The 21939-nt window shown below is 42.6% G+C and overlaps 1 protein-coding gene across 4 annotated transcripts; it reads left to right on the top strand.

The window, feature by feature from the left end:
• The first annotated feature begins 1423 nt into the window (after positions 1-1423).
• Positions 1424-21174, top strand: rhot1a (ras homolog family member T1a). 4 transcript variants are annotated; one of them, XM_020051207.2, is made up of 20 exons: positions 1424-1833; positions 3882-4022; positions 4785-4828; positions 5730-5783; positions 5882-5934; positions 6974-7082; positions 8362-8463; positions 8869-8967; positions 9186-9294; positions 9734-9854; positions 10101-10185; positions 10334-10479; positions 10620-10720; positions 11647-11777; positions 12101-12184; positions 13175-13297; positions 13410-13612; positions 14983-15105; positions 18768-18899; positions 20085-21174. In XM_020051207.2, the coding sequence occupies exons 1-20, from the start codon at positions 1797-1799 to the stop codon at positions 20200-20202; spliced, it is 2115 nt and encodes a 704-aa protein (XP_019906766.2). In that variant the 5' UTR covers positions 1424-1796; the 3' UTR covers positions 20203-21174. The 4 variants fall into 4 exon arrangements, with proteins under 4 accessions (XP_019906766.2, XP_010872766.2, XP_019906767.1 ...); XM_010874464.3 differs by lacking the exon at positions 18768-18899; XM_020051208.3 differs by lacking the exons at positions 18768-18899; positions 20085-21174 and adding an exon at positions 16607-17226.
• The last annotated feature ends 765 nt before the right edge of the window (positions 21175-21939 follow it).

The raw sequence follows: 21939 nt of genomic DNA, 5'->3' as shown, positions 1-21939 counted from the left end.
TTGTCAAGTCAATGGGAAGGTGCAGATTTTTCAAAGCTGAACATTTTTATTTAGTGTTGATAGTATTGTTTCTTTTATCATAATAAACCTACACTCACCTGAAGGATTATTAGGAACACCTGTTGAATTTCTCATTGATGCAATTATCTAATCAACCAATCACATGGCAGTTGCTTCAATGCAGTTAGGGGTGTGGTCCTGGTCAAGACAATCTCCTGAACTCCAAACTGAATGTCAGAATGGGAAAGAAAGGTGATTTAAGCAATTGTGAGTGTGGCATGGTTGTTGGTGCCAGACGGGCCGGTCTGAGTATTTCACAATCTGCTCAGTTACTGGGATTTTCACACACAACCATTTCTAGGGTTTACAAAGAATGGTGTGAAAAGTGAAAAACTTCCAGTATGCGGCAGTCCTGTGGGCGAAAATGCCTTGTTGATGCTGGAGGTCAGAGGAGAATGGGCCGACTGATTCAAGCTGATAGAAGAGCAACTTTGACTGAAATAACCACTCGTTACAACCGAGGTATGCAGCAAAGCATTTGTGAAGCCACAACATGCACAACCTTGAGGCAGATGGGCTACAACAGCAGAAGACCCCACCGGGTACCACTCATCTCCACTACAAATAGGAAAAAGAGGCTACAATTTGCACGAGCTCACCAAAATCGGACAGTTGAAGACTGGAAGAATGTTGCCTGGTCTGATGAGTCTCGATTTCTGTTGAGACATTCAGATGGTAGAGTCAGAATTTGGTGTAAACAGAATGAGATCATGGATCCATCATGCCTTGTTACCACTGTGCAGGCTGGTGGTGGTGGTGTAATGGTGTGGGGGATATTTTCTTGACACACTTTAGGCCCCTTAGTGACAATTGGGCATTGTTTAAATACCACGGCCTACCTGAGCATTGTTTCTTACTATGTCCATCCCTTTATGACCACCATGTACCCATCCTCTGATGGCTACTTCCAGCAGGATAATGCACCCTGTCACAAAGCTTGAATCATTTCAAATTGGTTTCTTGAACATGACAATGAGTTCACTGTACTGAAATGGCCCCCACAGTCACCAGATCTCAACCCAATAGAGCATCTTTGGGATGTGGTGGAACGGGAGCTTCGTGCCCTGGATGTGCATCCCACAAATCTCTATCAACTGCAAGATGCTATCCTATCAATATAGGGCAACATTTCTAAAGAATGCTTTCAGCACCTTGATGAATCAATGCCACATAGAATTAAGGCAGTTCTGAAGGCGAAAGGGGGTCAAACACAGTATTAGTATGGTGTTCCTAATAATCCTTTAGGTGAGTGTATTTCCGATGTATTAACCGTGTTTAAAAAAAAAGTGTCCCCGGATGGACACTAGAGGGCAGGCAGGTGTTGTTTCCGCACCGTTTGTCTGTTAGCGCTTGCCATAGTCGCCGGGTATTGGAGGTCAGAAGCAGGAGGAGGCATGAGCCTGAAATATTTAGTGGAAAATGTCATAAAAGTGTCCAAAAGGATGGACTAAAATAGTTCTTTAGAATTGTGTAATTTACAATAATGTTTATCACGTATCAATGTTGAGCGCTAAACTTCATTGCAAGAAACGAGAGAAAAGCTCACGAACAAACGGATTTATTTCACCGTCCGTTTTGTCCTACAAAAAAGAGGCGCCGACTACAGTTTGACAGCGCAAAGTGAACTGCGCAGGCCTGGTAGTGGGTTCACTGCTGTAGGACATTATCTGAACGAATAGATGATATTTATTATATAACAAGTACTTGCTTTGTGAATAAAGAAACTGGTAACAAATATGAGGAAGGACGTCAGGATATTACTCGTCGGGGAACGTAAGTGGTTGATTGATCAAATCTAGTGGTTCATGATGTCTCAAGATTAGCATGTTAGCCAGCTAGCTATCATAACTGCGAATGCATCAATGAATCAAAAAGGAACAGACTGGTTTCAAGAATACTCCAGGAGATGGTGAATTGTTCTTTAATTAACGCGCGACGAAGCCAACTAAGCGTTAAACAGATTCAATGTCTTGACTTTGTGAAAACGTTACCTAACAGATGCCGCAGTATAAATGGTATTGCCTATATGCGTTCGTTCTATTGCTCAGTACGCACGCCTATTTGTTTGGTGTAACTATTAGACAATGTAGGTGAGCATCATATTAACAGAACATTGGGCATTTTGCACTATCGCGCTGTCCTCATGCAAACTGGTCAGTTTGACATTCCATGGTAGTAGGAACGATACGTTCAGATCACTTCTCATGTAATCAGTCAATTGCATTCAAATAATATTTTGTCATATTCTAGGAATTAGGTGTGTGAATTTCGGGTGAAAATTATCACCTTCAAGTACAAAGTGGTTGTCCTCTTTTGTCCCCTCTACCTCAGGCACACACTGTTTATCAGGACTATTTTTACTTCAGCAAGTGATGCTGGCTGGCCTACATAGCCACATTCTTGTTGGTGCTGCTGAGAAAGGCAGCCAAATCCGTACTTGTGTATGTTAACATTAGTGATAAACAGAAACCAAGTGTCCATTGATAAGTCCTTTCCATGCTCCTGCAAGAAGTCTGCCATAATTCCAAGTTCCCCAACTCTTTCCTTACTTGAAGTAGTAATAACCCATTCACTGACCTGACAGTAAGACAGGTGAATTGCAGACTTATTGAAAAAAGTATTCCTATTAAAATGGTATCTGGTGGCCTAGGGAGGTCCAGCATTCAAGGGCTTTGCCTATGGTGACACATGGGTTCATATGCAACCGGCATCTCTTCCATCACTCTCCACTGTCTTTCACCAGGATCCAATAAAGCATAACATGCATAATATATAAAAGGTAATCTGAACTGAACTTCTATGTGTGGGAGTGTTTACCCCCTGCAGTCTTGACTTCTGAATGTCCTTGGTACTGCTGTCATCGCATTTAATAAGACGTTCCAGTGTTATTTAGCTGCCCTATACACCTACGTCAGTCAGCTCATCGGCCCCAGAGTCTGTTGTGTGTGTGTGTGTGTGTGTGTGCATTTACCTTAACATTTCATTCATTTAGCTATGGCTCTCAACAAGAGCAGCTTCCAGGAGCTGTTAAGGTCGACTGTCTCGCTAAAGGACAGAACTAGTTATTTTTCACCTCGCCGGCATGGTAATTAATCAAGCGACCATTTGGTTACTGGTTGATTGATGTCTCACATGCACATGGTACATTGTTGAGATTGTACTGGGAGATGATGATGATGCTGGTGGACAAGAGCTACCGTAGCACTTAAACATTATTATTTTATTTTAATTTTTTTTTTCCTTTCCCAATTTTCCCAATCTAATTTATATTCATCCCAGCTACACAATGCTGGTTCCAAAGAGTACAGACGCATCCTCTGATATTCATCTGGACCAGCCGTTCTGCTTCTAACCACACTGCTCACCTCACCTGTACCTACGTTCTTGAAGGAGAGGGCATTTACCAGTTTGTAGGCACAGGACCCTTCATAAGGAGTCACTAGAAAGCTACAAGACGAGGCAACCCTGTCCCACACCCTGCCCATCCACCCCTAGGCATTGTCACCATGCCACGAGCCACCACCAGATTTTGAACACCTTTCCGCAGTGATGCAGGTGTACTGTGACCGGCATTGGGAAATGTTTTGGTCAGAAGCTGCTGATAATGGTTGGTTGCGTGGTGGCGTTGGACGGATATCAAATACATTGGCGATGTGTGCCCGTCCACCGTAATGACCCGTGTCAACCTCGGCCACGGAGGGATGCCACAAGTCCGTCAGCCGAAATGACCTGCGTCTTGCTGATCTGAAACCACGCTGTCCTTATTGCAGTCATGCACAGTTGGTTCTACCTGACTCTCACTTGTCATCTTGTCTCTACAGCTAAAGTGGGGAAGACATCGCTGATCATGTCACTGGTCAGTGAGGAGTTCCCTGACGACGTTCCCCTTCGAGCGGAGGAGATCACCATCCCGGCAGACGTAACGCCAGAGAGGGTCCCCACACACATAGTGGACTACTCAGGTAACAACAGCAATGTAACCGTCCATCACAGTCCAGGCCACCAGTTAGTACGCAGTCCGGTCCACCAGTAGTACGCAGCCCGGTCCACCAGTTAGTACGCAGCCCGGTCCACCAGTTAGTACGCAGCCCGGTCCACCAGTTAGTACGCAGCCCGGTCCACCAGTTAGTACGCAGCCCGGTCCACCAGTTAGTACGCAGCCCGGTCCACCAGTTAGTACGCAGTCCGGTCCACCAGTTTGTACGCAGTCCGGTCCACCAGTTAGTACGCAGTCCGGTCCACCAGTTAGTACGCAGTCCGGTCCACCAGTTAGTACGCAGTCCGGTCCACCAGTTTGTACGTAGTCCGGTCCACCAGTTTGTACGTAGTCCGGTCCACCAGTTTGTACGCAGTCCGGTCCACCAGTTTGTACGTAGTCCGGTCCACCAGTTTGTACGTAGTCCGGTCCACCAGTTTGTACGCAGTCCGGTCCACCAGTTTGTACGCAGTCCGGTCCACCAGTTAGTATAGAGTCGAGCCCATCAGTTAGTTTAGTCTAGCCTATTTGTAGTACATAATGCAAGTCATCGGTTAGTATGCAATCCAACCTGACAAATATTGGACTACTCAAGTAACACTGCAGCCAACAAATCAGAAATCCATTGTGTGAACTTTTCTACACTGTTGACAGTGGTTTAGACAGGGGTTTGTGTAATTGATAAGGTGGTATTGCAAAGGTTAATATATTTGTGTTTTCATGTTGTTGCTCTTTATGTTGTCTGTAGAAGCAGAACAGTCTGATGAGCAGTTGTATCAAGAAATATCCAAGGTTGGTTGGACACAACTTAACAATGTATTCCTAGTAGAGCTACTGTACTAGAGCTGTCAAATGTAATGGTTTAAAATTGTGTTTACCCGTTAGATGTTATTTATTTAAATATTCTTAATCAATAAATACATTGTTCTCTGTAGAATGTTTCATGATTATTGGCATCATTATTAGCTTTTTAATTGACATTTCTATTTTGGTATATCAACTGCTTAATGTGTGAAGGTCAACAACTGTTGTCTCATTTTAATTCTTTGAAATTACCCAATGTAAATTTTGAGTTTGGCATTTTTGTCACCACATTTTTACCCCAGTGAACCAGAAACTCATGGATGACAACTTAAGAGTCACTAATGACTCCGATGAACTTGGAGACAAAACAAAATCTATTGTATTCATTACATTTGGTTCATGAACATATCTAGTGGGTGTGCCAATTACCATTACATATTTCTTTGAGAATATTTTTCTTGATTAATTTTAAAATCTTTTCCTAGTTTTATGTCAAATAAAGCATAAAATGCTAAGCAACTGTATGTTAACTGGCTAGTTAGAGCTGCTTGCTTAACAACTGTCTACACTGCTGTTTATAAAACATCTGCCTGTTTCTAAGTGTCTTTACATGCCTCCTCAAAACCAGGAACCCTGCCTTTCTCATCCAATGGGTTTTGAGGAGGCATGGAAGGAGGGCAGGAGGATTTTTAAACTTTTCTGGCGAGTGGGAGAAATGTATCAGTGTTAGATCATTTCTGTTTTCTGATTGGGCATTGAAGTTAATAAGGCTACATTTCATTTTCATGCCTTATGTTGTTAATTCAGTTTCCTTAGACATAACTGAATGCAAGTTTTGACAGCCGTAATTCCTTCCAATATTAAATATTATTCTTTATTTTCTTTACAGGCAAATGTTATTTGCATAGTTTATTCTGTGAACAATAAGAAGTCTATTGAGAAGGTGAGTTTATACACTCCCAGTGTTTCACACTGAATTCCCCTCACTGAATTAAAGACAGTGCAGGCCTTTTAGGCATTGATATGTTTTCTCTCACTCAGGTGACAAGCCATTGGATTCCCCTCATAAATGACAGGACAGACAAAGATAGCAGGTGTGTATGAGCCCAGTAGTGTGTTTGTGTATATCTACATGTGTGTAGTGTTTGTCTCTCCCTTGGGGGCAGGGAAAATGGGGGTTCAGCATACTTCTTCGTAAATGTATTTGTTAATATAAAGTCATGCGTAAAGGAAATTATAATAGTACAATTATATAGGGATGTACACATTCTTTCTGTACAATGAAATTGCATTCCTATTGATCCAATCAATCATTCCAAAGTCTAGTATGTCAATGTTATTTGTTAAATTAGGTTACCTTTATTGGTCAGTGTTGTTAAAGGTAGGATTACATATCCATATGGGCGTGTATGTACTTTTTCACATTACTGTACGGTATATTTTGATAGCTATTTGGATTTTAGCTGTCACACCATGTAAAGAAACAACCTCCTAATTCTTAGATTTATGAAAATTATGTCAGCTTTGTCAGCACCATTGAAGACATTTAATTTTTCATGTATTGTTGAAATCATATTTGATGTTTTAATATAGTGGGATAGATGACAACTTATCCATATCTCACTTTGAAGGTTGAAATAGGTGTCTATTCATCTCAGTGCCATATATTATCCAGAAATTAATCAAAAAAGAAATTCCATTCTGACTAAATATACCAAATATTCTCTATGTATGGTGTCTGCTTTACGCATAGACAACATGTTACTCTTGCTTTGATGCAGCTTTTTACCTTTTTCTAGACAGGCCTAACTGAAAAATGAGTTTTTTGAAAACCCTGTTTTAGCCTTTTAAATAATCTAAGTCAGCCCAAGCCAAAAGAAGATACTTTTGTATTGTTTTTAAACCGATTTTATTATAATAAATTGATATTGTAAAGTTGTTACAATGTCGTAATAATGTGGTCTTTTGTGGTTCATTTGTTAATGCATGGTGCTCACAATGCCCAGGGTCATGGGATTGATTTTCTTTTTGTTTATACACAATTGATTAAATTCCATTGACTAAATGGACCTGCCCTATTCATGTGGCATTATGCGTATATTTATGTATGATACTATAATCTTGTTGTTGCAGGGTACCACTGATCCTGGTTGGTAATAAGTCAGACCTGGTTGAACACAGCAGTATGGAGACCATCCTGCCCATCATGAACCAGTACTCTGACATTGAGACCTGTGTGGAGGTAAGGGCACAGTCATTGTTTAGTGCTGCCCTTTGGGACCAACCTGACTGTGTGCCTAGCAAGAAAATGCAAACAAATATTTAAGCAATAATGCAAAAGAATCATATGACAGCTCCTAAATGATCTTATCCAGCTCCTAAATGATCTTATCCAGCTCCTAAATGATCTTATCCAGCTCCTAAATGATCTTATCCAGCTCCTAAATGATCTTATCCAGCTCCTAAATGATCTTATCCAGCTCCTAAATGATCTTATCCAGCTCCTAAATGATCTTATCCAGCTCCTAAATGATCTTATCCAGCTCCTAAATTATCTTATCCAGCTCCTAAATTATCTTATCCAGCTCCTAAATGATCTTAGGGCGTCTGCCCTACTGACTGAGTGAGTGTGTGCGTTGTGTGCAGAGAAGAGCTGCTATCATGGCGGAAAGTATTTGGCCTTACTCCACTGGTGTCATGTGGCAGGCATAACCTCTCTGGCCAGATGACAGGGTTAAAGTAGGATAGGGTGAGGGGACCATGTGTTTGAACACACAGAGACATTTACAGTTCAACATATCCAGAGTTACAATTAGTGTATACATATTAAGATAGCTAGATGGAGCAACCACCCAAATTAGTGGTAGTACACCTTTCTTTAGTAACTGTCAGTACTAGAAGACGGTGAAGATAATAATAAAATGTATTAGTTAGATGAAGGCGATGTTGGGAGAAAGTAATGATTTGGTGCAAGGTCAGAGATGACTGGGCTGAGTAGGTGCTTCTCCATCTTAAGGGGTAGGTCTGTCAAAAGGTCAGAGGTGCCTGAATCTAGAGCTTGTATTAGGGTTCAGCATTGCTTGAAGGTAGGTGGGGAGCTACACATCAACCTCTGTTTGAGCGCACATTTGCTCTACTGATGTCTGCTTCTCCACAGTGGGAAGCCTTTTGCGTTTATTAATCATGTTGTGGGCTGTTATTCACAGGCCCTTAACACCTTGTTCACTCATGATACCTCATGCTAGATAATGTTTGGATATACTGGTTACCATAGCGGTAGATTTGGTTGTCGTAGCATAGTTGTTGTTTTTTTGCATATTAACCCAACCGCCACAAATCTGTCAGTCAGTAACAAATGCAACAATACACGACTGTTGAGAGGCAGTAACAGAAGGTGTTTGATCAGCATTAGCCGATGGTTCCAAGAAGTTTGGTTTGTCCACTGTTGGCACTGGCTATCATGTTGGTTAGTCACTGTGTCGTTTGACTTGGTTTAAGGCTATTCTGTGTCTTTCTCTCAGTGCTCTGCCAAAAACCTGAAGAACATTTCAGAGCTGTTCTACTACGCTCAGAAAGCAGTGCTCCACCCTACAGGACCCCTGTACTGCCCAGAGGAGAAGGAGGTGAGGTGGACACAAAAAAAGCAATATCCTTTGGGGTAGTCAGTCAGTATCTGGACCTACAATGAGATCTTTATTTTATTTATATATACAGGTAGATCTATATACACTAACGTTCAAAAGCATTGGTTCACTTGTGTAGGTTAAAATAACATCACCGGGGGTGGGTGGGTGAGAGAGAGAGATACGGGGGGGGGGGGGTGAGAGAGAGAGAGAGAGAGATACGGGGGGGGGGGTGAGAGAGAGATACGGGGTGGGTGAGAGAGAGATACTGGGAGGGAGGGAGGGAGGGTGAGAGAGATACAGAAAAGGAGGGGGGGGGGCTAAGATTGGGAGTGTGAGCGAGATACAGAAAGGGAGGGGGGGGAGTGAGATCATCCTGTTCAAGTCTGACAGTTGTTTTTTCAGATGAAACCGTCCTGCATCAAGGCTCTAACTCGCATCTTCAAAGTGTCCGACCTGGACAACGATGGCATTCTTAATGACAATGAACTCAACTTCTTCCAGGTAGGAGCCTCATTTGGATGTTACAGCAATTCTTGCCAGGTTTTGAGATTGTACTTTGATGCAAGTGACCCTGTTAGGTTCAGAACCGAGTGGAGGAATGTCGTTAGTCAGCTTATGTTTCACCTGTGCCAATCAAATTGTTTCACTTGGACTAGGACAATAAATGTTTTGGAGTGTTTAGGAGTGAGTGTGTTTGACACGTGGTTTGTGTCTGATAGAGGACGTGTTTCAACACACCCCTGGCGCCCCAGGCCTTAGAGGACGTCAAGAATGTGGTGAGGAAGAATGTGACCGATGGAGTCAAGAACAATGGCCTCACGCTCAAAGGTGAACCTCGCCACACACACAGGGTTTTTGTACTTCCATGCACTCTTAGACCACCGCTCTGATCTCATGTCTCTCTGGCCTCATGTCTCTCTGGCCTCATGTCTCTCTGGCCTCATGTCTCTCTGGCCTCATGTCTCTCTGGCCTCATGTCTCTCTGGCCTCATGTCTCTCTGGCCTCATGTCTCTCTGGCCTCATGGCTCTCTGCCCTCATGGCTCTCTGCTCTCATGCCTCTCTGCCCACATGTCTCTCTGCCCTCATGTCTCTCTGGCCTCTCTTTTGTCTTCTCTTGGGGCTTACGCGCCCCCTCTCTCTCTATTCTCTCTCTCTCGTTAGCTTTCTGTTCTGTCCCCATCATTATGCATACCATCACGATACCAGTGCCTGTCTCTGACATTACTTCTGATGCACGTCCATTCCTTGTCTTGATTGGCCTTTAGGCTTCTTGTTCCTGCACACGCTCTTCATCCAGAGGGGGCGTCATGAGACCACCTGGACGGTCCTCCGGAGGTTTGGTTACGGTGATGACCTGGAGCTCCAGCAGGAGTACCTGTTCCCCCTGTGAGTGGATAACTACTGAGTATCTTGTTCTAGACAAGACATTGTCTGTCCCTCTCTGTTTCTGGGTGTGTTTTATTAAATAGGAGATGAAGGAAAACTGTGCTGCCGGCTCTGTCTGTCTTTATCCAAAGTGTTAACTGTGTTATTTAAAATTAACTCAACCCCACGTGTGTCTTTAAATCAATGCCACTTAAGATTCTGACCTTTTTATGACATTCAACCAGGATGTTCTCTCGTCCCGACCAGGTTGAAAATTCCAGTGGACTGCACCACTGAGCTCAGTCACAACACGTACCTCTTCCTTCAGAGTGTCTTTGACAAGCATGACAAAGTAAGTTGAGGTCTTGATGCCATGACAGCTCCTACTGTTCTTACCTTCTGCTTCACAAAATGTCAGGTTGGAAGCTTTGTGGAATCGGGAGGGGAAAGACAGTGTTTGTGTTTGTGTGCGTGCGTTCATGCTTGTGTGCATGCTTCAGGACAGAGACTGTGCCCTTTCTCCAGAGGAGGTAAAGGACCTGTTTAAAGTTTTTCCCTACATGCCATGGGGTCCTGATGTCAACAACACGGTGTGTACCAATGACCAGGGCTGGATCACATACCAGGGATATCTGTCACAGTGGACGTGAGTCAGTCAGGTTTTATTACTTGTCCACCTTTCACCTCACTACCTTTTCGGATTCTGTTTTTGTCTTTACCTTTTGATGCCAAAGCTCACTTCAGACAGACAGACTCTCATAGCCTTTCATTTATTTTATTTTCCAGGTTAACGACATACCTGGATGTTCAGCGCTGTTTGGAGTACCTTGGTTACCTTGGTTACTCCATCATCTGTGAGCAGGAGTCTCAGGCAGCAGCTATCACAGGTCTGTGTTCTCTTTTGACTAACCTGGCGGGGATCAAAAATCCCTACAAGAATAGTAAAACAAGGAACATTTGACCCTTCTAGCTAGGTGTTAGGTTTGGGTGCAGTGTTACCATTGGCATTAAGATTAAAATGAGGGTGTGTGTGCTGGAGTCTGGCGTAGCGGTCTAAGCTCCAGACCACTCATGTCATCTGATGGGGGGTTAAAGTCCTGGCTCTGTCTTTGTCTATGCCCTTCTTTTATGTCTACGTACGTGTCTCCCTAGCCACTACTTACAATAGTCATGTCAGAAAATATCTACAAAATAAAATAAAAGCACTCTGGTTTGTGTTGGATGTAAGGTTCAAATTATGTTTTTGGGGCTAGCTTAAGTTTAGATTAAGAGTTTGGGAAAATAGGGAAATTTGCTATTTTCAACTTAGGAGTTAAGTTTAGGGTCTTATCCTTGTTAATATGACATCTCAATAGCATCAGCTAGGCTGGAGGCTGTGTGTGAATCATCTAACAGCCACTCTCCCTAAGCCAAACTCATCTTTGATATGACATCTAGCATTGGAATATTTTAGTAAATGCTTTTAAAATAATAATCTGTAAAATGCCTGTGACCACTGAGTGTAATATGAGCTTTTTAGAAAGTAACTAGTAAACTAATTAAACTGTTTTCAACCTGTGGAAACAACTTTTGAAAAGCGACTACAACATATAAAACCTCAAAAGTTGCTACAATAAGGCTGTACTTTTCTTTCTGCAGAGCTGGGTGCATTTTATTGGATTAATTCATTACTAAATCCGACTTTTTGGTTGTAGTCTGCAATATATGTTAGAGATTAGGTGAAAGAATTCTTAAAACTTAAGGAAGTTATATTCCATCACCAAAACTCTTTTTCACCAACTAGTACATCTCAAATCCTCACCCCTGACCATAGTGACCCGTAACAAGCGCATTGACCTGCAGAAGAAACAGACCCAGCGCAGCGTGTTTCGCTGTAACATCCTGGGAGCCAGAGGGAGTGGCAAGACCAGCTTCCTGCAGGCCTTCCTGGGACGCAACCTGCAGGTGAGTCCCTGGAGCTACTGGCCACACGTGTCTGGTGTCAGGTGATGCATGAAACAACGCGGCTATATGCTCCCTCGAGCCGTTACTGGTCAGATGCTTTAACAGTCCCTTTCTGTGTCAGTTCGTTGTCATCCATTTTGTGTCGTAATGGACGTGACCATGGCTCTTCGTGCTACATCACTGTTGCCTGCTAGCTACGCATGTCTTTCTGTTTCGTGGCTATTTCTGAGTAGCGTGGGTGAAACTGACAGTCTGTTCCTCACAGTCTGTACTGTTTTCTCCATTATGGAGTCCTTATCATGGTTGTTTGTGTTATTCAACAGAAACAGAGGAAGATCAGAGAAGACCACAAGTCATTCTACTCCATCAACACCACATATGTCTATGGTCAGGAGAAGTACCTACTGGTGAGTCTTTGACTCTGTCCCACTCATGCTTTCTGCCCAGTAATCAGCTGAAACTTCTGGGGGATGGACGATGATTCTTAGATGTTATCTCTGAACAGCATTGTAGCAGTAAATTCTCAATGTATAATGTCTCTTGCTGATTGAGTTACTGACTGACTTGTTAAATAACATAGTGGTTCGAGAAACGGACCAGTAAACTATAGGTCCTGAGTTCGTATCTCCTCGCTGGCGAAGCGAAGTACGTTAGTAGATACTAGTTACTGGCTAATAAGCTGTTAAAACAACCAGTGGCAAAAGCAATACAGTTCATAGACGCTATGGTGGAGGTAAACTTAATAAGAAACGTTCGTCAGTTTAACACAATCCTCAATGGAGTCTAATGACTGCTGAAACGTGTAATGCCGTGGCGTAGTGGTTAAAGATAGTGCCTCTCATGTGGAAGACCTAAGTTCGAATCTATTGAGAGTAACCACGTTTATTAATTATTTCTGGTAGATTCTCTCGTCTTTTCACTTTATGAAAAAGTTAGTTATCGTCGCCTTTATTGATAGTTATTGTATCAATGTCATTCACGAATGAAAGAAAAAAAGTACGTTGTTATGCCATGAAAGAAAAAAGTTAATAGATACCGGTAAAGCTTATTACTGGCTAATACACTGTTTAAACAGCCAGTGGCAAACGGCATACAGTGCATAGACGCTATTTGTGGTGAAGGTAAATTTAGTAAGAAACGTTACACAGTTTAACTATCATTGTCATTCACAAATGGCCAATTAACTGTTAAAATGGCCAGTGGCAAAAGAGGATTTGTTCAGGATAGACACAAGAGGCTATACTGACACCTGGCAAATGTACAGCTCCATAGTGTAGTAACGACAAAGCCCTTTGCCGGGGCGATCCGGGTTCGAATCTGGATAGGGCAACACTTTCTGTTGCGGGCCGACTGAACTTGCCTGGTATCTTGTTCATATCCTGTTCTCTGTCCCCTAGCTTCATGAGGTGATGCCAGACATGGACTTCCTCTCAGAGGCAGACCTAGCGTGTGACGTTGTTTGTCTGGTGTATGACGTCAACAACCCACGCTCCTTTGAGTACTGCGCCAAGATTTACAAGGTGTGACACCTCTGCATTCGCCATACCTTTAGTGACAGTGTGACCGTCCACAGCCACACCATCCATGTTCACCAAACTAACCTCTGACCTTGAACCTTTCCACCTGTGGCAGCAATACTTCATGGACAGCAAGACCCCCTGCATGGTGATCGCCTCCAAGTCGGACCTGCACGAGGCACGCCAGCACTACAGTCTGACCCCGCTGGACTTCTGCCGCAAGCACAAGCTGCACCCGCCCCAGCCCTGGACCTGCAATACGGTGGACGCGCCCGGCAAAGAGCTGTACACCAAACTCACCACCATGGCCATGTACCCGTGAGTGAAGCCCCGCCCCAAAGCCCCCTGGGCCGCTAAAACCATTGTCTTAACTTTCCCTACCGTCCATTTACCCTGCTGAGGCCTCATGTTACCCCCTGCATGTCATCTCCCATGGGTTTCTGTAGACCCGCCAATTAGCCCATTTTCCTGAACGTGTCCCTCTCTAATCCTACCTGGAGCCTCTTTGCTCTGAGAGGAAGGGAAACTGTAGATGCAGTTGTCATGGAGGTGCTCACCATTGGCCTCTCCCTTAATGTTTGTGGTAAAGTATGTTTAACTGTAAGGTTCTTGCTAGGAAATGTCATGTCTCAATATGAAGGTTACTTGGTTTGAGTGGCTTTAGTCTTGAAAGTAATCTTACCCAGTCAGCTGTAATCTCATCTTTACAGGGGTACAATCCAGGTGTCGACCGCTTAAACAGGGTTTATTGCCTGGAATCTAGGCCCAAGAACTTTGAAGAACTGAAGAGCAGAGAAACCAAAGTTTAAAATAAAGCAATGACAGAGGTTATAGATTCAAATCTATTACCACTTCTGGCAATGGAAGTGTGTATGCAGTTACTCATATTCCATTGGAATATACAGAATGTTGAATTAAAATGTGCCTGGCTTCAGATGGTCTTTGGCTGTGAGACTGTATAGGTACAGTCAAAAAGGACTGATAACAAGAAGGACTGATAACAGATCTTCAAAGCTTGGTTGTATGACATTTTAATTGTCACTCTAGATAATATAGGATGGATTAATTGTTTGTTGTTACTTTAAACGGCATAAACCTTTTTGAACTATCTTGCTGTTTAGTTCAAAAACAATGTTTCTACTCAGATGCAGAGATTCTGGAAACTGTAGAAAAGACATTAGATGTGGGAGACTGATCCAAATCTGTTCTCAGTAATAACCGGACATTGTGTTTTGAATTTTGTACTTTTCCCTTTGGAAAACTTAAATGTATATTTTCTGACAGTTGGGTTTAATTGTCCAGTACAAGTATTAAGCATGCCCCTCTGCCTTTCTCTGTGGCTTTTTCCACCCCCCCAAAGAGCAACCGCTCATGAAGGTTGTAAATTGTAATCTTTATTCAGAAGGGACTCATAAATAATATTCTTCAGAATGGTGTACTCACACCACACTCTGTATTTAAATAATAGTTTTTGCATTGCCATTGTACTGTACGTGGGAGAGTCATTTCTCTATTTAACTGGGGAAAATTCCTTTCAGGTACTAGAATAGAGGTCCTCTGGGTGTCCGTGTTCAGGTTGCTATGGAAACATTTAAGTGCCAGGGCCCATGCACCCATGTGGCTCTGACTTCCTCTTGTGTGCGTGCTTGTGTGTGTGTGTGTGTGTGTGTACGTGGGTGTCTCCTCAGCCACGCCAAGCTCCGCTGCATGTGTTCCTGCAACTGGTGCACCTTTTGCATCTGTCAGAACATCCTTCGGTCGCAGCTACTGAGAACTATAAAGGCCAAATTCTACAGAGTCATTCTGAACAGGTCCATGCTCTATAGTACCGTAGTGTTTTACTTAACCTGTCCCAGGTCTTTTTTCCCTCTGAGGCAGGAGGGGAAGCTTTCTAACCTGGGAAAAGGTTTTCCTCCTCTCCCTCAATGCTTTCCTGTAGTCAGGTTTACACTGCATATCCACAACACGAATGTGAACCGTTTCAGTTTTTGTTCTACAGTAATTAATCAATTACCAGGCAATTGCCAATTATATAACTTCTCATTTAATTGCATATGATTGGGTGACATTATTTTTGAGAGAAACACATGTTCACGTGATCCTGAGATACTTTTGAGAGACCCATCTTTCAGGAATGGGTCTTAAATCGTTAAACAGATGTTTGTTCATTTATTTCCCCACGACCATTCTCTTAACTGCATTGTAATTTCGGTGATCCCTCTGTGATCGCTAGTTGGGGAAAAAACCTGGCTTCATTGAACTGGTGGTACAGGACGGGTCTGTTGTAACATGACTGACTGAGTGTCCTGGTGGTCTCTGCTCCAGCTCCACACAGCGCTCCTCCCTGACACAGCGCTTTAGCCAGTCTTCTGCCACACTGCACCGTCATCTAACACCTGCGCTACTAGCCAGCGAGGTATCCGCGCGGTGGACCAGGCCGTTGGGTGGTGTTGCACTCTGTTTGGGCCAGTCTGAACCGGACAGGCTCGGGGTCTATTAACATGTTAGAGGGCTGTGCGTCTCCACTGCCCACTGTAGCAGCATAGTGCACTAGTAACCAATGCATGTCTTTTTTTTTTTTTTTTTAAATAAACCTTTGCACAAAAAGAAAACAAGTGAATGTTGGAGATGAGGTGGCCCTTCATTAGGAATGGTGTTTCTATCACATGGGGTGGATATGCAAACTGTAAATCTGTACTAAAGACTAATTTGTGCTAATTTGCCTTCCAGACCTCTGTTTTTGTTAGGTTGTGCCCCATTGAAGCTGGTTGTCAAACTGAAAGCCTCATAGAAGTCACGGTTGGCTGGCTGGTTTACCAAACTTCATATTGAAAATGTCTACTTGGGTAGTTTGAGAACTTGGTTAATAACAGGTTTATATTGTGTTCTGAGTGTCAGTCTTGAGTACGCCCTTTTCTGACATTAAACCATTTTAAGATTTGCTCAATGGATTTCTATGATGTTTTCATGTTTGCTTTAGTGTGATTCCCACACCCTGAATTCATTACCTATAGTTTTAGTTATATAGCAGGATTTTAGTTATTTCAAATTCAGATTTGACTCATACTGCAGTGCCAGTTTTAATAAAACAACATCCCAATTTGCTTGTATTCAGTTAGACTGTATTAAACTTGTATTCAGTTAGACTGGCTTTACACATTCCTTGTTCTCTTGTGTTCCAAACTGTTTTTAAATAACAAAACATTCAGTCTGTATGTAGCAAATGTTTTTGTTCTATTCATTACGATAATATATTACTGTTTCACATTTTAATTGTGCTTCTGTTATTGTGCTCTTGTTTTCATCCTATAGGTGTTCATACACATGTTTTTGGCTGCCCTTCTTTCTTTTCTTGTTGCATGTGTTTACCTTTTGTTAACTGCATGTGTTGCAAGTCGCTGTCGGTCAGGGCTGTCGGACTCATTGTCTGTCTAGATGTTGTCTGTCAGGGTGGTCATACTCATTGTCTGTCTAGATGTTGTCTCTCAGGGTTGTCTGTGTAAACGCTGTCTGTCAAAGTTGTCTGTCTAGACCAGTGTTTCCCAATCCTGTTTCTCGGGACCCAAAGGGGTTTTTGCCCAAGCACTCATACACCTGATCCAAATTAAAGACTTAATGATAGGTTGATTATGTCAATCAAGTGTGTGAGTGGTAGGGCAACATTTGAAACAGGGGTAGTGATTGCTACAGCAAAAATCAAAACCATGCACCCCTTTGGGTCCCGAGGACCAGGATTGGGAAACACTGGTATGGATGCTATCTGTCCAGGTTGGTTGTCTAGACGCTGTCTATCCAGGTTGGTTGTCTAGACGCTATCTGTCCAGGTTGGTTGTCTAGACGCTGTCTGTCAAGGTTGGTTGTCTAGACTCTGTCTGTCATGTTTGTCTGTCTAAATGCTGTCTGTCAAGTTTGTCTGTCTAAATGCTGTCTGTCAAGGTTGTCTGTCTAGACTCTGTCTGTCATGTTTGTCTGTCTAGACTCTGTCTGTCAAGTTTGTCTGTCTAGACTCTGTCTGTCATGTTTGTCTGTCTAGACTCTGTCTGTCATGTTTGTCTGTCTAGACTCTGTCTGTCAAGGTTGTCTGTCTAGACTCTGTCTGTCATGTTTGTCTGTCTATACTCTGTCTGTCATGTTTGTCTGTCTAGACTCTGTCTGTCAAGTTTGTCTGTCTAGACTCTGTCTGTCAAGTTTGTCTGTCTAGACTCTGTCTGTCAAGTTTGTCTGTCTAGACTCTGTCTGTCATGTTTGTCTGTCTAGACTCTGTCTGTCATGTTTGTCTGTCTAAATGCTGTCTGTCAAGGTTGTCTGTCTAGACGCTGTCTGTCATGTTTGTCTGTCTAAATGCTGTCTGTCAAGGTTGTCTGTCTAGACTCTGTCTGTCATGTTTGTCTGTCTAGACTCTGTCTGTCATGTTTGTCTGTCTAGACTCTGTCTGTCATGTTTGTCTGTCTAAATGCTGTCTGTCAAGGTTGTCTGTCTAGACGCTGTCTGTCAAGGCTGTCTGTCTAGACGCTGTCTGTCAAGGTTGTCTGTCTAGATGCTGTCTGTCAGAGTTATCAAACTCATTGTTTATATAGATGCTGTCTGTTAGGGATGTAGAACTCATTGTTTGTCCCAACGCTGTCTTTCAGGGCTGTTGAACAAATTGTCTTTGTGAGTCACATGCACTCTTCACCAAGATCCTGTGGGCTACAGATAAAAAAATATATATATATATATTATCTTGCCATCAAAATTTACAAAACACTTTACTTGTCCTCTATCCATCACTTTTTTGAAATGTGTTTAAAAATCAAATTTTTTGACAGTATTTAGCAATCTGGACAAAAGTATACCCTGGTCCATACCCTGGTCCATACCCTGGTCCATACCCTGGTCCATACCCTGGTCTATACCCTGTCTCTGTAAAGATGGGGGTTCAGTCCCAAATGAATACCTAAACCCTACGCACTTATTATAAGGTCTTGGTAGAATGTATTGGGCGCGCTGTTACCATACTACTTATACCTCTAGTCAGTTTAGACTTCCCGCAAGCGTATAGGATTTGGGGATAAGAATACAGGGGTCCTTTGGGATTGGGCCACTGTGTTGTCTGTCTAACCCTCTAATTGGCTTGCCTTGGTCTTCAGCTCAACACTCCCTCCTATAGATTGTGCTGCACTGACCACTCATATCGGTAGTTCTTCTTTAGAGTTGGGGTTTCGGGGCGGGTGGGGGCATTGTAAGGATTAGATGGCTTGTGGGTTCTCACCGTTGCATGATTGACATTTGATGGTGCTTGTGTTTACACAGTATGTCATGTGGTCGTCTGTGACTTGGGGGCCGTGTTGCCCTCTCAGCCAACCCACGGGACGGGGCTGCAGTGGGCTGTGTGACTGTCTGCAAGGTGTTTGTGGCTCTGCGGTGGTGGCAGGCCGCCCCGGGGGGCGTTGCCGTTCAACTGCCCGACTGTGCATGTCTGTGTGTACACAAGGTTAGGCGATGTGTGGGCCTCTCTGTTGGCTGATGAGGAGCGCAGCCTGATCCAGCAGGTTCATGGTGTCCGTAATGTAGAGGAGTCCATCTACATGGAGTCTTCCGTTGACCCCTGTGTGGCCCAACCCAGGTACAGCCCAGCATGACTTAAGACTGACAGACTGAGGCAAAGGGACTCCGCTGTGTCCCTGACTGGATGTGTGGATGTTGCTGTGGTGGACTTTGGCAAGCACTGTCAAAAAAATAAATTAAGCAGGTTTTGCAATTTTTTATTTCAAACATCAAAGTTCGAAATTACACTAGTTAGCTAAATTGCCCTTTTCTGCTATTTAGCAGACACTCTTATTGTAGCAACTAAGGTTAACTGTCTTACTCAAGGATTATTCTACAGACTTTTCAACTTGCCGACTTAAAGATTCTATAAAGCAGCATTTCAGCTCCTGGTCAGATGCTCTAACCACTTGGCTATCTGCCCAGCCATTCTCATATGGGTGAATGTTTCAGGCACAGTGGACAGCTACATAATTTGAAGTAGTTGTATTTATTTTGTATATAGAAGTATAAGTTGTGTGTATTAGGATAGTACAATTTATGGTTATTGTGACAAATGTGTTGTAATATGGATCAGTGTAAATATTAATAAGGTGCTAAGTATTGTGTGTGTGTGTGTGTGTGCGTGCAATTCTTATCCTGTGGTTTCTTTGTGTTAAAGCTTTCTGCTAACCTCTGCACTGTATTTGTTCAGTGACAGTCACTTGAATAATTACTCTGTCATCTAGAACCTTTTCCCCTCCCCCTAACAACTCTCTCTAATCCTCATTTTGTTGAGGGTTTTCTTCACACTGTTTGAACTATGTTTATAGGCAGGGTGGTCGGTGAACAACTGGGGCAAAATTCAGTCAGGACAGTCTGAGTGCAAATTCTGGTGCTTTTCTCTCTTATGTTAAGCCCTGTACATTCCTCCTCTCCACCATGTTCCGTTAACATTGCAGTGTGTGTTGCCCTGTACATGACCGTGCCTGGTAAAACCAGATGGAATCTTGCACTCACGCAGTGTCTTCATGTCCAAATTCCCCTGTGTCATGTTAAGAGTTTTTTTTTGTGGGAAAAAGTGTTTCATTTTTCATTTGTTTTTGTAGAGATGTAGTTTTAGGAAGAGTCCAGCTGAGAGAACATTACTTTGGGTTTTAGTTTATCAATGTAGCCTGAAGTAATTTGGAAACAAGGCTGGATTGTTCTATTCATTAGCTCTATCCTATGCTAATAATTTCTCTTCTTTTCTTTGCTCTCTTTCATTTCTCCTCTCTTCTCATAGGCACATGGCCCAGGCTAACTTAAAGAGCTCCACATTTTGGCTGAGGGCAAGTGTAGGAGCCACCGTGTTTGCAGTGCTGGGCTTTGCCATGTACAGAGCCATCATCAAACAGCGATGATCAATTAAGACATAAAACAGAAGACGACATCATGACCCCTTAGTCTATCTGGCCTTTGACCACTCAGACCCTCTCCTGGAAGACTGGAGGACCTCTAACATCCCGCAATCCTTTGCACCTGTTCTCCTAAAAGAGATGAACTGAATGACTGAAACCCCCAGCCCCTATGGGAAAGACAACACGTAGATTCATTTTATAGATTTGAAACCGGGAGCATTTTATTTAAGTGGTCTTCACCACCAACTCACAACCTGTGTGAATGGTACACCATCAAGTAAATCTACTGCAGCCATTCTGAAATCGTATATGATCTGGTCTAGTCTTGGGATTTTTCTTCTCCAGACAAGACAGTTGTATTTGCTGGTTGTTTTACATCTGTGTAAAGAAAACAGTCTTTTCTCAGGTCAGTATTAGCCGGCTGGTTTACCACCAGAGCCAGAGGAAGCAAAGGAGGCATCCTCTTCCAACTCACTACAAAAGGGACAGACATTTTTGTTTATAAATGTGTTTGTATGTGGGTATATCCAGTGCCTTCAGACAGAATTCAGACACCTTCTCTTCAAATGTTGTTGTGTTATGGACTTTTTTGTTTCCATCAATCTACACACAAAATATGTGTAGATTGGCTGTTTTTTAAGCTAGAAAACAGTTTTAAACAATTCTAGCTTGGAGGTCTCCAGAAAGTTCCTTGCTCTTGACTTAGTTTTCTCTGACATCAACTGTGAAGCGAGGGACCTTATATAGACAGTTGTGCCTTTCTAAATCATGTCCAATTATGTTTGCCACAGGATGACCAATCAATTTCTAAAGACGATCAATATCTCAAGGATCATCCACGCTCAATTTGAAAGTTAAGGCAAAAGTTCGGAATACTTCTGTGTAGATTAATGGCAAAAAAATATTTGAAAAATTTAAAAGAATAAAACGGGGAGAAAGTGAAGGGGTCTGAATACTTTTCGAAGCCTGCGTGTGGGTGTGTGCGCGGGTGTGTGCGCGGGTGTGTGCGCGGGTGTGTGTGTGTGTGTGTGTGTGTGTGTAATATATAAAGTGTGGATATATACACATTCAGATAAATACCCAACCAGATCAAGATGCGAACAAAGCTTGGCAGTGAGTAAAGATTTCAGCTCTGTAACACCTCAGCAATGAAAAAATATGGGAAGAGCAGTAAGCCATTTCTAATGTTAAATAGGTCATGGTTTTGTGCACTTGTTTCAATTGCTATTAATTTATTAACCTGTTTTTTTTGTCTGATTTGAATGGTTTGTTATTCAGCATTGCATGAAGCAGACACACTTCAAAAGGATAATTACTTCATGTTCCATGTATTTTTGTATATCTAGTATTATCAAAGCCTTCATTATTGTTCATAATGACATCTGTCATTTACTTGGAACAACAAAAGACCACAGTATCATCACGAAAATGCTTCTTCCTTTTTTATTTTCTAGTTTTCAAAATAGAGTGCTTTCCTTCATATTTTGATTCTATTTTTATGAACTTAGACACTTAGAGATTGCAGTATGATATTAACAGCCATGCCGTGCATCTCTGACTCTCATCTTGAACTGTGGATGAACTGTTTATGCTCATAATGGACTTTTCCAGCATTTACAATAAACGTGTGAGCTGTTACATGTCTATGGAATTGTATTTAATTAATTAAATTCATATTATTCCATCCCAAGTAGTCCCTCTCTTTCAGAAGTCTCTGAAAAATATGTGCGTGTGTGGTCT

This window comes from Esox lucius, chromosome 11 (genome assembly GCF_011004845.1).
Source record: "Esox lucius isolate fEsoLuc1 chromosome 11, fEsoLuc1.pri, whole genome shotgun sequence".
NCBI lineage: Eukaryota > Metazoa > Chordata > Actinopteri > Esociformes > Esocidae > Esox > Esox lucius.
This window is presented reverse-complemented; position numbering and strand designations above follow the sequence as displayed.